The 14,676-nt window shown below is 46.9% G+C and overlaps 1 protein-coding gene and 1 long non-coding RNA gene across 2 annotated transcripts in view; one reads left to right on the top strand and one right to left on the bottom strand.

The window, feature by feature from the left end:
• Positions 1-14,676, top strand: part of LOC144163053 (uncharacterized) — a 487,499-nt gene that overhangs the window by 382,411 nt on the left and 90,412 nt on the right. The gene's annotated exons all lie outside the window — the stretch shown is intronic.
• Positions 1-14,676, bottom strand: part of LOC144162187 (gamma-aminobutyric acid type B receptor subunit 2-like) — a 106,013-nt gene that overhangs the window by 20,765 nt on the left and 70,572 nt on the right. The window contains exons 13-16 of the mRNA XM_077692660.1: positions 12,931-13,164; positions 6,477-6,638; positions 4,255-4,384; positions 2,690-2,781 (exon numbers count right to left, since the gene is read on the bottom strand). Of these exons, the coding sequence (XP_077548786.1) occupies positions 2,690-2,781; positions 4,255-4,384; positions 6,477-6,638; positions 12,931-13,164 (618 nt within the window). The remainder of the gene's footprint in view (positions 1-2,689; positions 2,782-4,254; positions 4,385-6,476; positions 6,639-12,930; positions 13,165-14,676) is intronic.

Below are 14,676 nucleotides of genomic sequence, written 5' to 3'. Positions count from 1 at the left end.
ATGCCCTGCCCACGTCCATTTCTTCTTAATTCTGCTAATTTCTTCCCTGACCCACTCCGCTCTCTTTACGTCCCCTAGTGTTACACTTATCATCTTCCGTTCCGTTGTCTCGCTGAGTCGTCCTCAATTTACGTTGAGCCTACAAGCTTCCGCCGCGTAGGTGAGTACCGGTAAGATGCAGCTGTCATATACTTTTTTCTTCAGGGACAACGGTAGGCTGTTATTCATTATCTGAGAATGCCTTACGAATGCACTACACCCCATTCTTCTAATTATCTCCGCCTCGTGGTTGGGATCCGGGGTTACAACTTGGCCCAAGTACATATATTCGCCTACCACACATAAATACGATAGCGTTTGTAGTCCACCTCAAAATACACTGCAGGAAAGCCAACTTTCTCGGACTATGATGACGATAGAGGGTGAAGTGATAGAACAGAACGATTCCTGTGGTCGGAATCCAGTCTGGGTCCCTCGCTTTATGGAGCCGACGTTTATCCGATGCGCCATTCCGACACGGTCGCAGTTTAAATCAAAGTTTTGTACGTCCCACTGATGGCCTCTGTGGTCCACCTCAAAACACACTGCAAGAAAGCCAACTTCCATCCGTATGGGGTACTCTGTCTCAAGTATATTCTTTCACAGGTGAGAGAGAAAGAGAGAGAGAGAGAGAGAGAGAGAGAGAGAGAGAGAGAGAGATAGATAGAGAGAGAGAGAGAGAGAGAGAGAGAGAGAGAGAGAGAGAGAGAGAGAGAGAGAGAGAGAGAGAGAGAGAGAGAGAGAGAGAGAGAGAATAGTCTTTAATGATACTGGTGCGGTTAGCCTGGCCAAGGCGCCTAGCTTGCTACAGCAGATGTATGAAAAAAATTGCGCCCACCTCCCCGCGAGGGGAACCCTCTGTAGATGCGACGCATCGTGGGGTTCACTTGGTGTTTCCGTTGGATTGATTCTGAAATCGCGTGGAACGTGTCGGGAACGCGTACGATTATTATGTTTTATGATTATTATTATGTTTTATTGGCCAATCTTGGTCAAGCTCTCTAAGTGGTATGCTTGGGGCTTCGCTGTCGCAACGACCTTTACTTCATCATTGTTGCTCTTTTATTGCAAGTGTTAATCATTGCCCCATCATGCGTTGTATCAGCAGCATCTTGACGTAGTTTGAATGAGTCAAGGATATAAGGCGCGTTCGTAGCATTTGATTCTGTGTCGGTTTTGTGGCGCAGTGGGAAGAGCACTATGTACCTCGCGTTCCGCCCACAGGGTCGTGGGATCGAAACCGGGCGCCGCTAACTATTATTTTTTTATAGTGTAGGGGGAGGGGTGAGGACGGACAACGCCGTATGGAGGGACAAGGCGAGTGAATGAGATGCAGTCGCATCTAAAATGAAATCAATGAACAGATGATGATAATGACTGTGATGAAGATGACGCGCTCATTAAGAGAGTCCTGTTCAAAGAGTCTGATCAAGTCCTGTGCTTCGCGGGAAAGACAATAGAGCTTTTGTCGTTCACAGGTGAAGCCTGCTTTAGGTCTTCGTATCAACAGAGGAATCCAGAGAGCTTCTTGTTCAACCATCGCAGTCGTTACCCGTCGCGCTGACTCAGTGGCTAAGGCGTTGTGTTGCTGCGCCCAAGGACGCGGGTTCGATTCCCGGCCGCGGCGGCCGCTTTCTTGATAGAGGCGAGAAACGAAAACGCCCGTGTGTTCAAGATTTCGGTGCATATTAAAGACCCCCAGGTGGTCAAAATTAATCCGGTTCCCTCCACTGCGGCGCGCCTCATCGCCTATGAAGCGTCGGTGCGTTAAACCTCATAATCAATCAATCAATCAATCATCGCCGTCGTTAGGCAGAAGGGTGTATCATTTTTTATTTCGTACCACTTCCTCGGCACCTGCTTCAGAAATGTTTAGCCTGCTGGCTACCTTCGGCGGCTAACGAAACGGCCTTCGCAGATAAGAAAACAGGGGGGGGTGTTGTGCTCTGAGGAGAAGACCCCGACAAGAACATCTTCGAGGAGAACACTCTCCACTCATCCAGCAGACAGTTCTATGCGCGTGCGCGTACTCTTACCTACTCCGCCGCTGGAAAACGTGATAAGGCGCTTACATGACGATCGGTCGTCACTCCCGTGATATTGCCGCGAACCATGTACGGGTTTGTTTATTTATTATTTGTTTTAAATGTCCGGCCGCGCCCGGCTCTGTTATCTGTGTCCCATGCGAAGCACGTGTTCCATTCTTTATTTTTATGCCGCACGGGCTATCTCATTCAGATAAGTAGAGTGTTTCGCCCTAACGCCGCTAGCCCAGAATAATCTTCTGTGATCTACAATGTTCTGGATGTGAATCGACGGTTCCAGAAACTCTCGCGCCGAAAGATAAAAGCCTGCACAGCAGACGCCGCGGCATTCGATTCCGCGACGCTCGCCGACGCAAGTCACTTTGTTGACCGCTGCTTCGCCACCTCTGTATTCTTTTGAGTTGTTAGGGGAGCACAAGTTCGCTCCAATAAACTTGTTTCTCCTTCAAGACAACTGCGTCGTCCTTGTCTTCGTGACAATATTATTAAAAATTTGCGAGGATGTACGTAACACGTAAAGCTCATGGCACGCGCCCGAGTGGCGACAGGCTTTTTTGAACCGAGGACGGACAGATAAAAAGTAAGGACATCCTGGGAAGTTGTACTTGCCTTTTCACCGTTAACTCTATAAAATTGTCTTCTTCCGTTACAGACCGGATGGAGATTATTGACGTGGTGTCCTCTTTGCTGTTTTCTGCTCAAGAGAGGGAAAGACAGAAAAAAAAAAGAAACAAGTCGTTGTCAGGCAACACGCGTTCCCATAGAATCGGTCACAACACTTCACTAAGATATGATACATTACACAAGACTAATCGCAAGAGATGTTATAAGGAGCTACAAGCGTGTGGATTTCGCAAGTTTAGACAAAGCTACCGTCAAGGTCCAAACCAGAACGAATGCACTAGGCAGCCTGGCACGCTGAAGAAGACTGCAGTTGTTGCCACTAGATAATGGTACATAGTATTGGCACTCTTTTTTTTCTATTGTTCCGTGCCGCCGCCACGATCATTGGTCTTTACTTTAATGACCGGGAGATAATTTACGGCGCTGAAAAGGAATATCGGAAAATCTAGGAAGGGGGCCTCTGATAACCAAGACAGCTGGTGGCGCGTGATCGGGAAGTGGGCTGGGCCGCGAGAGGCTGCGCTCAACCAGGGGGTTGAGCATTTTTTGGCACATTTGGCACATTTGGCACAATTATTGGCACATTCCTCCTATAACGTTGAGCAATATTCTAAAGAGCTGGAAGTTTTGAAGAAACTGCTGTGTTCAACGTTCCTAACGACGCTCTAAACCTCTGCGAATGAAACTATTTGGAAATATTTTCGCTTAAAGAAGGGAATTATTTTATCTCACCTAATTTGTAAAAAGAGGGCGAGGTGGCCAATGCCACCCTAAATGGTTGTTACTTCCACCCTTACTGGGAAATCTAAAATTTACACATTTAAACCTCTGTACGACCTGCGGGAAACAGCCTAATACAGAATTAACATAAAATATTAATAATGTTCTGTTAAGTGAAACAAAATCGAAAGCACAGGCTAAGGCAGCAAATATCAATGCATATTAATCGGACAGATATGTTTCGTGGTAGGTGGATTCACGTTACTACATTACAGCCCACAGCACTACCGTGCTCCTAGCACAAATAAAGGAATTCCGTATTTTCGCGCGTAAAACCCACCCCTGCATATAATCCGCACCCCACTTTCGCCCCGCCGGAAAAGAAAAAAAAATCTTCGCGTATTGCCTGCACATTTGACACAGGAAAGGCTACACCAAAGCTACTGCTCAAGCAACACATCACATACTACGTAGACAGCAAAAGGTATATTTCGCAAGCGGAATACACTGAATGCAGGGCGAAAGTCGTCACAATTCCCTAATGAAGTTCACTTGTTAGAGTGCGCTCGTCCTTGTTTTTTCTTCCTTGTCATTTTGCGCAATCGCTGCCTTGGAAGGCTTAGTCAGTGTTACTGTGCAGAAGCTTCACGGCACAACGCGTATTGCCGTGAAGCTGCACTTAAGAAAGAAACCCCGCGTATTTTCCGCGCCCCTGCATTGCCACTAAAATTTTCGCATTTTTTGGTGCGGGTTATGCGCGCGAAAATACGGTAACGACGTAAAGAAGCCACAAACATCCATAACACTCAAAACTGCAAACACTTACCTCGCTCTGAGGTTTCGAGTTGCGAAGGTGAGCTTACTTCTGGAATCGTCGTAATGGCGTCATGCGTGACGACTATCACCGGCTCTGCATCTTTCAATTTTAACAATAACGACTGCAATTCAATGTTTTTCTGAAAAGGAGAGGAAAAGAGAAGGCGTAGGCGTAAGCGACGAGCAGAAGCACCCGTGCGGAAATGGCTACTCAAGACGAAAGCTGCTCAAACTAAATGTTTTATACACAAATTTCCCTGTTGGAATAAGGGGTGAGGCGCTGTTGCAGGGTCCCTTTGAAGGGACGCTGAAACACTTTTTTTAATTTTCTTCGAAATCCTAAATGCTTGCAGAACGCAGACGACCAACACATCGAGAACGTAGATCAGGGAGTCGCAAAGAACCTCGGCCAAAAGTTACTGCTGGATGCCCATGAGATAACATAGAAAGTTGCTCAAAACATTGTTCTCTCTTTCCCGGTCTTGGCGTTCTTTGAATGCTGGAGTGACGTCATTAAAGCAACGTAGTGGCAATTGGCCGGCTTTCCTTCAGTTGCAGCAATGAACGAAATCGATAGCCGCTTAAAAAAGAAAGCCACAAAAGAAAATCAGAAACGGAAGGGGTATCTGCCGCGACGAGCAAACAACGAAATGACGCTCCTTGCTTTGACAATAACTTTGACAATACAGCTTTGACAATGCTCCCAGAAGCGAAGGAAAGAGTGAAAGCGCTCATCGGAAGCATTGCAGGGCCCCTTTAATTCTTTAGGGGTGAAGTCCCTTAGTGGCTCGGGCTGTTGGCGTCTCATGTCGTCGTCGTAATCGTCGCCTCATGTAGTCCCGCTACTAAAACACTGGGATACTCGTTTACGCCTCGCGCTGGAACATAACGCGGGCTAAAATAACACCGGGCACTCGTTTACGCCTCGCGCTGGAACGATTCGTGCTTCAAAGACACGAGATTTTTACTGCAAAGCTGTATACCTCTACTCCCCAACGCGTTTCCTGTCCGTTGGCAAAAACGCCAAGGCGCCAATAATGCACCTATACACTGCATGCTTCGCTCCTCCTCCCGTTTTACGTTTGTAGACATGGCCCGGGATTTTTAAAATTATTTCCATTATTTGTTCGAAGTTTGCGATAAAAATGGTATTTTCATCGGGCCAAAGCAGTCTTTTTAACCCTGTCAGCCCTGACTTTTTTCTGTTTCAAGCAAACCAATGTTTTCTGTGCATTTTCTGAAATTTCGGGGTCCCATAAGCCCCCAAGCAAAAGTAGAGCTCTAAGTGCAAGTAATAACGAATTTATTAATAACGCATTTATTAAGAAGGCAACTAATTGGGACATATGGCAACTGAAAACTTTTGCGTTGAGCAGAGACATCCCTTTTGCATACTTTCCTAAGCTTTATGACTTCATGAACCTGCAAACAAGAAATGAGTTTCGTAGTGCAGGCATTTATTGATTTACATGCTTGAAAATAAAACTAAGACCGCCATTTTTTCAGCCTCAATTTCGTGATTTCGTATTCACTGGAGCTTCTTCTTTGTAGCGTGCAGCTCCACTAAAATGAAACAACCTTGATATCTATCTCAATGGGTGTCATTAAAGAACAATTCCCCAAAATACTATCAGTTTTGGTTTCGTTCTCTATGCGCTAGAATAACGTTTGTGTGGTGGCATCAATTGACACCACCAGGGCCTCAAGGGTTAATAAATCAAACTTGTGTGTTGTCTTCATGACTACTTTAAACTTGAGATCGCGCGTCTACGGAACGCGAGAGGAGGCAGCGAGGTGGGTGAGGCGGCAGGGGGGAGGGGTGGCAGGGTGCACTCTTAAAAAAAGGTCGAGGCATTCCCTAATGCAATGCTAACAAGTTACTTGTCCCAGTATACACTAGGTATTTAGTAACTGGAGGTAGTAAATGTAGCACTTGTCAGAATTACTAACCGAAGCAGGCAGTAAGCACCACTACCCCCACTAGTAAAGTCACAGCGATAGCACTCTTCTGAGCTACATGCGTTTACTAACTGGCCATGAACAACCTAGTCATAAGCACGACCTTAATCTAGTGCATACTGCTTCCTACACTCAGTTAATTTACTAACCCCGCAGTTGTTGGTGGCAGAGCCTACGTACAAAACTGCGGGGTAGTAAGGTTCGTAAGGAGTTAGTAAATACGGCCGTTACTACCTTTTTACGACCTTTTTTATTAAGTGTGTGGGAGCCCACCTCTTCTAGTCGTTGCCTGCAGCGCATATTCTCGTCCTGCAGCACTTTGATCCTGGTGAAGAGGCTCTCGTCGTCCGAATCGCGCCTCGACTTCTTCAGCGGCTTCAGGGTGGCCCGAACGCGGTGTTCGCCGGCCTGCGGGTTGCGCCGAAGCTCCACAAGCTGCCGGTCCGCCACCAGAGGACGGGGAGAACAGGGTTGGGGACAGAAAGAGAACAGCAGAACGCCACGATATGAGCAAAACGAGGCTGACCGTGCCCAGTCGAAAAAGACGACAACAAAGAATTCTGTAGTTTGTCCTATTTTCGCGTGTCGTATACTGTCGTCTTGTCGTGTTCTTGTCGCGTCGTGATTCTGATGTTCTGTCGTGTGTCGTATTCCTGTCCTGATTTTGATCTTCCGTCGTGCCGAATTCCTGTCTTGTAGTGATCCTGATGTTCCTTCAGTAGTTGCACATGGTTTGAATATTATTGCCCATTGTGAAGAGTAGCGTAAATGGCAGTTCTGTTGTGACTACACGAATGTTTGTCGTTGAGAAAACTGACTTTGTCGTTACGACAGAAATGTGTGTCGTAACAACAGATGGCTTTATCGTAACAACGGGACTTATGTTTTCGCAACAAAGTTTTTTGTCGTACGACAGTTTAGGTTTTTGCTAGGTTTTTTTCGGTATTCCTGCTGGCATTGTAGACTGTGACATGGTCAGAATCACTCGCACATTGCTTCTTATTGGCCATTTTTCCGGTTGTGAGACCTATTTGTGTCTACAAATCGTTGGCTGTGGTCATGAACTGAGGCTGAAAGCGCCATCACCCACATCTTGGTTACTGGAAGCACTGCACTGAGGGGCTGCTGGCTAATTCCGAACCTCTGGATTTAGTTTAACGTGCACACAACGTCTTATTCACGGAGGTGTTCGTCATTTGCCGCCAGGAAAAAATAGGGCAGTAATAATACGCTGCCGGACATCAACCATAGTTGTCTGAAGTACCATGCCTTAACCGCTGAGCCACCGCCGCGAGCGGCCAAGGGTGCACTCCAATGCAAAAAAAAAAAAAAAAAAAGGCGGCTCACCTCCAGGGCGCAATGTTGACACTGGATTAAAATCACCGTGACCTAACCTCTCAGTTTCTTACGAAACAGCGTAAGATTCAAGTGTGGTGGGCGCAGACGATCTTGGCCCCATGCAACGCACAGAGGACCTATGGTGCCAAGTTTCAGACTCAGACAGAGGTAAATACCCCACACGTACACGCCCAAAAATGCCACCTTTCCAGCTGTTTCGTGCACCCTCTAAGACCCTACCGTGGTTCGGATTAATTACAGCAGTGCACTAAATTAAATAATTCATGCTGCCAACTTAGGAGTTGTGGCAAACGACAGCAACGCGCATGCCATTTGCATAAAAAATGTGACCTGCGCTGGGGCACGGCGCAGTGCAGAACGTCATGCTTCAATTGCGTGATGAGACAGCGCGGACTGAGAGAGAGAAATAATTATTTATTGGAGAATTTAGCTCCAACCCAAACAGGAGCTGGCTACTCCAGGCATTGGAGTATACAAAAGGTACAATACTTGCCCTAAGGAACCACAAGGGGTTAGATTAAGTACATTGAGACAGCAGCGGATTAAAGATGCGCACTCAGTAACTACTTGCTCTGTGCAGTACACAAGCACACCCATATATATATATATATATATATATATATATATATATATATATATATATATATATATATATATATATATATATATATATATATATACATGATTCCTTACAGCAGTAATATAGTAAAAAAAAAACCAAGAGAACTATACACATCTATATACAGACGACATCCACGACGCGACACAGATAGTTTCGCCAATATACATAACACCCTTGTGTGTTTCCACACCCATTTCAGAGCGTTTCAGAGGAATGTGCACGCATTTAATAGTGTTCACACATCTTCGTCATTTGAAAAAATTCCCTTAAGGCAAGGAAGGCTTTCGTTTGGTTGCGTACATTGTCCCACGGACCCAACAGTTTTCTGCAAGGATAGGGGTGTTTCGCATCAAATCGTATGCTCGACATCGGGATTTTATTCTTGGCTGCATTAATTTGTCAACTAAGTGCATTGGGGCGAGGCTGATTGTCTTAGAGTGAGCGATGTGCCAAAGTTATTCTGATGCTGTATATGCTGTCTAATTAGGGCAATTAACCAGCTGGTGCAGGCAAAAGCAGAAAATTAGATTTTATTTCTGGGGAATTTGCTATCCCACTTACCCTGGTTGAAAGAATACTTCGAAAAAGCAGTTCGGCACTCCGTTGAACAATTCTCGGTAATGCAGAACTACGTTAACCAGCTCCATCTCAGAGCGAAAACGGCACAAAAGCAGATACTGCATTTTCTTTTTCAAATTCACCCGGTATCAATAGGTGACAAAAACTAATGGCAGCAAAGTGCCTCGCGCACAGTGCGGCTGAAATACGTCACGTGATCGCAGAATGCGTAAATTCCGGCGAGCAACGTACTACAAACAATGATACAAAAAACTACAAACAGAGGCTGGCGAAATTATAATTTTCACTTGGAGTCTTTGTCATATGTTATTCATAAATACTACGTTCTCCCTCAAAGAACCGACTTGCTGATTAAGCGAACGCGCCAACATTGGGGAGAAGATTTAGACTGAGCCTTGGCGCGACTGCAACATTTCTAGCTCATAAGGAAAAGTTTTCTGCAATCATATTACTGATGACAAGTAAGTTGATTGAATTTAAAAAGAACACACGCATATAGTTAATAGCAAGTAGCCGGCTGCCAGGCTACTTTAAATTTAATAAGTTTGGTAATTAAAAGTTAACAACGTCAAAAACTTGAACTGTTTGGTGCATGGGTTATCGTGCAGCCTTCGAGCACATCCCTAAAATCACATCGTAAAAATTGCCACAAATATACAACTTGATATGACGACTCCGCCTGATTAAAACCCTACAACTAGTAAAACAACTTTGATTCATTAGATGGGGTGTTTTAAGCTTTACTTTCGCAGTTGTTTAAGAGTAACGTCTTTGATGTCGATGTTTCCGGCAATTCTTGACATAAAAATGCGCGCCAAACTTAATACAGTCTACGCTCGTTACAGCGGATCCGGCAACAACGGACTTTCGGTTACAACAGACCATTTCTGTTGGTTTGTCTGGTCCCCATGCATTTTAAATGGAGTCCACTCCGCTCACAACGGACCCGGCTAGAGCAGACTATCGGCTACAACAGACTAAATTTTAGGCGAAAATTGTTTCGACTGAACGTTTATAGCGGACTTCCGCGGGGCCGGCACCCGATGTGCTTTTTCTTTGTTTACTTTGGCAAGAAAACTATTATGTCTGGCAACATTGCTGGCAGCCGGGTCGTTGGCGCAGCCAAGCCAGTGCCAGTGGCTTTTTTTGTGCTAGCAGCGGCATGAGCGGCAGAGTAGCTGATTTCACTGTCGGATAAATTAAGCGTAATTAACGTTGTTGAACATGGGGAAAAACAGGCTGAAATCGGCAGAAGTACAGGCCTGTCTAAGCAGAGTGTCCGCTCTACCGTCAAGAACAAGGACGCTGCCGATAAACGCGACTCCGGTGAGATTGAAAACAGGGCTATCGAATACTCGAAGTGGTGCATTCGGAGGTGAGTCTTCCCTCGTCAGTTTTTGTATGTAATAAAAAACTCGGGTTGAGTGAAGTTCGTCTTTTACTATTCCCACGCATGCATCGTTCCCGTTCCGTTCGGTGAAAAAGGTAAATGCCTCAAGTAGGGGTTGTTCCCCATCCATTGTGTGCAATCTGCCGGTAACCGTGTGCAGTCAATCGGTTTTACAGCTGTCCGTCATCAGATTATTTCATTACAGCTGTTTCAGTTACCAGAATAAAATCGCTAAAAATGTGGAAGCTGCCTTGACGGAACGTCAGGCAGCGATCCGATTTGTTTGACGAACGGTTTCGGGAAAGCCTGCCTCGTCGTGAGGGGATTTAAAAGAGCCTAGCTAATGCTGATGGGCACGACTGTTTTATAGCTGGTTTATAATTGCGCCTAGTTATATTCTTGCTTTATTTGCTCAACTTATCTTGCGTCTTTACACGCTTGACCGCATGCGCTAGGCCTTTTCGAAGTGCCGGTGCTAAGCTTTGGAAACGGTGTTTACGCGATTCTTTGCCCTCGCGCAAACACTGTGCAGAGGTGCTGCAGGCGTGTAGAAAGAACAAGGTGTATGTACTATGCATGCAATATCGGTCAAAGTACCCACTGTAGGGCTCATACCACATACCACCCCCCCCCCCCCCCCCCCCCCCCCCCCCGTCGGATACTGCATACTTCGGCTACAGCGGACGTTTTTTTCCGGATTCAGAGGGTTCGTTGTAACGGGCGTAGACTGCTATTTTGTTCTCACCATTCATTGAAACAGAGTTTTATTTAATTACAGCAAGCCCTCGTTACAACAAAGGCACCGTGACATAAAAACGACTTCGCTATAAGCGGTAATCTGCAAAAACCGGCGATGATCTGATGTCCTTGCCCTGTAGTTGAGACTGTGGAATACTTCGAATACAGCGACAGTTCGAATAAAGTGAAAATTCGAATAAAGCGAATTCGTTGTTTCGTATAATTTCGAATTCGTTGTTTCGAAATTTCGAATAAAGCGAATTCGTTGTAATCAGAGCTTACTGCGGTATTTCAAAGAGCTGGCCAGTGCGGTGATCACCGGGAACTATTTTCTTGCGCAACAGTAGTTTCGGCCTCAGGCAAAGCGTGGGAGCGACTGCCCGGCAAGGGGGTATAACACATCACTTCACGAGCACGTCACTGGCAGACCACGATCACCGGCACAAGAGCGACACACACACGAAAAAAGCAATGTGCAACGGGTGGTGTGCTCTGAAAAGAAAGGATCAACGTGTGTGCCATTGTGTCACATGCGGGTGGAGTGTGCACTGGTGGTGATGATGATGACGATGATGGCGGTGTTGAGGATGGAACGCAGCTAGCTACAAGCTTGAACAACTTGTCGCAGGGGCAAGGGAACTACAGGGTGAGAACTTCCCATTCGTAGCATTTCGACGTTTGCATATATAATTCCTTCTCACTTGACTGCACCCCCCCTCCCCCCCTCACCCCCCCGACCTCTTCCGTATTCGCCTCCTAGACAATGCCGCGTGCGCTGCTACTAGATTCTCATTATCTACGTTTAATTGTACACAGCGTGTGACTTGGATTATTGTGACAAACTACGACTTCAAAAGATTGTGATAAATTACGACTTGTAGGTATGAATTGTTGAAGCAACACGAGAGAAGTCATGGGACGGCTACACTTGAACGCATACCACATGGATATCCTTAGCCCGTGCGAAACGCTGTGCACACGGGTTACAAAACGTTTTGCAGAAAAAAAAATGCCCTCCGTGTCTCAATAGTATCCTCAATGAATGAGAAAAGTCCACGAGACGTAGCCCGAGAAAAAGAGTGTTCGAGCACAAATTCAGTCGATATATTTTACCTGGAACAGGTGCACTGCGACAGGGAAGGCAGCGAAATTAGCGTCGCTCAAATACATTTTTTAAAAAATAACCACTACCTTATTTCTTAGATTACTTTATTAACGCTACTTTATTCTAAGTGTCTCGGCGCACTCTCGACTATAGGACCCTCGTCTGTATAATTTTCACTGTAACCTTCGTCTATCGAAATAATCATCTCTAAAGTTGAAAGTACTGCAACCGTGGTACCAAACAGTACGCACACGCAGAAGAAAAGGTGAAGAGCCAAACCGGGCAGTGCAAAGGCGGTCTAAATAAACCTTATCGCGGAGCTTTTTCCGTCTGAGAGTCGTGAGGAAATCTGGCCGAACAAAGGTCGCTTGAAATGCGGGTGCCATGCTGTACCACAAACGCCGCCTAGAACATAACGCCTGTTGACTCTCCCTTTCGTCGATCCAACTGCCCCTTTTGCACGGCTCCTGCCGAAGATGGGGACACAGAACCCCTGCTGTGGTCGTGCCCCTCATTGGAAGCGGCCAGAACGACACCTTCGAGGCACAGGCCTCCACCCTGTCAGGCCACGTGACCTTCATCGGTGGATATGGGGACCCCACCACCGCTCCCTCCTTGCGTTTCTTCCAGATACGGGAGTTAACCCATGCCTGCAACGTAGTCTTTATGTCATCGGGTATACTATCGCAAAAAAAAAAAAAACTACATCAGCCAATCCAAGTCGACGCTTCTAGGGGGCTTTCCAACCTAGTGGGTGTACGGCAGCGATGTTCGGTGCTACTCATTTGTGCACATGGGAGGGAGGGCGAGGGGGGTGAACAGGTGCAGGCAAGGCAGGGCAAGAGGCAGTGAGAGAGTGAGAGTGAGAGTGAGAGTGAGTGGTAGAGAGAGAGAGAAGGGAGCCACATGTAGAGCGTGTGTGAAATGGGCTCACCAGTCTCACCTTGGGTACAAACACGAGGCAGAGCGTGGTGGTGGAACAGAAGATGATGAACACGGAGATGATGATGAACGCGGCGTCCTGCTGGTCGCGCAGCACGAACGAGATGGCCGCCCCGATGGTGCACATGATGACCACGTTGTACACGCTCATGCCCACGTACTTGGAGTCGTTCAGCGCCGGAATGCTCACGTGGCGGGTCTCCCACGCCAGGAAGCAGCCGAACGCCTGCAACCAACACGACCCCGTGGCACCACTCTCCCTTCTTTCAAAGCAAGGCTTTACTACTTTCGTCCAGCGGTATCGCCGCGGATGCGCAAGTTCCCCTTTTGACCTCACTCACACCCCATGCGACACACCTCTTGAAGCGCATTGAGTGATCCGCCGGGCCCGCCTTCGGCGCTGCGAACAAGGCCCCGTTTTCAGTCGTTCTGCTCAACTGATCAGCTGAGCAGTGCGCGGTTGCGGGCGCTAAGCTTATCGGTAGCCGACCAACCCCTCCGCCTCCCGCGCATGCGCCGCTGGGTCGTCTCGGGCTACGTGACTCATGATGCGCCCGGCGAAGAGGAACACCGCGTTCGCAGCGAATGAAAGCGAGGCGGCCCTCCTCCTGTGAGCGTTGCACGGGACCGAACGGCGTCGAGCCGTCGTCGGCAACACACTTACATCTTAGGTTAACCAAGCGTAAGCAAGACTCAACCGGGCTAAGCCAAGCTTTTGTTTTGCATATCCAAGGTTAGCTGAGCCAAGCCGCAGCCATTTTTTTCTCCACCGTCACGTCGGGGTGTGCATCGGTAATACCCCATACCACTAAATAGTTAACTGCTCGTTTAGTTTAATGCACCCAATTGTAGAAAAAAACTACGTTAGAGGTCATGTTCGTAACAGGAAATATCAGACAGCTAATGTGCAGCGCTAGCCAATGCGGTTAGAGAAGTTCATCTATAAAGAAGTGCGGAGCAGAAGTTCGACTTAGTAAAATTTCCAAGACCAGGGAAAGAGTTGCGGTGCGTTCAAATCCGCTGTTCTAAAGACGCGAAACAGCTTGCCCCTACTACGGTGAACTTGAATATTGTCCCTACTCTCACAGCTGCCTTCACTGCTTTCTAAGGCATACCGAAGGCAACACCGAAGGCATACTGCCATTGTTGTTGACCTGAGGCCAAAGGCAAGATGGGAAGGGGGAAAGTTCTCGGTAGGAAACTAGCCCTATCCTATTCGCGCTGCCTGGAAAACGTTTCGGAAGGGGAGAGCATTGGAATTCCCTTCTCTTTACTTGGGTTCCCCGCTTTCCTTCAATCCACCCCCCCTCCTTTTTTTTTTTTTTACCGTAGTACGCCCCTGATTACACTGTGCATGCAAAGAGCTGTTTGTATACCTGCATACTATCCGCCATTTTACGGCGTATTTAAGTTGACAAACATTTGTTCAGCAACAGGTATGACGAGGGGGCAGGACGTCTTATTCTATCGTCATAACCGCTAAATCGCCACTGGGAGATAAGACAACCAGCTAATACTTGCTTAGACTGAAAGTGGGAATTTCGCGGGCAACTGCCACCGTACCCAAGTTTCTATAGTGTAACCCAAAATTTGTCGTTCAGCTCCATCGTACCGTCGTGACTTTACGATGTACAGTAGCCGACCGATTTTTCGGCCCTGAAGGGGAACGAAAAATAGTCCGAATAAAAGAGCAGTTCGAAAAATCTGCGAGTCGCAAAAACCAACTTTATTTCGTTTA

The sequence above is a fragment of the Haemaphysalis longicornis genome, unplaced genomic scaffold, assembly GCF_048455015.1.
Source record: "Haemaphysalis longicornis isolate Haplotype H1 unplaced genomic scaffold, Haemaphysalis longicornis Haplotype H1 scaffold_12, whole genome shotgun sequence".
In the NCBI taxonomy this organism is placed as follows: Eukaryota; Metazoa; Arthropoda; class Arachnida; order Ixodida; family Ixodidae; genus Haemaphysalis; species Haemaphysalis longicornis.
This window is presented reverse-complemented; position numbering and strand designations above follow the sequence as displayed.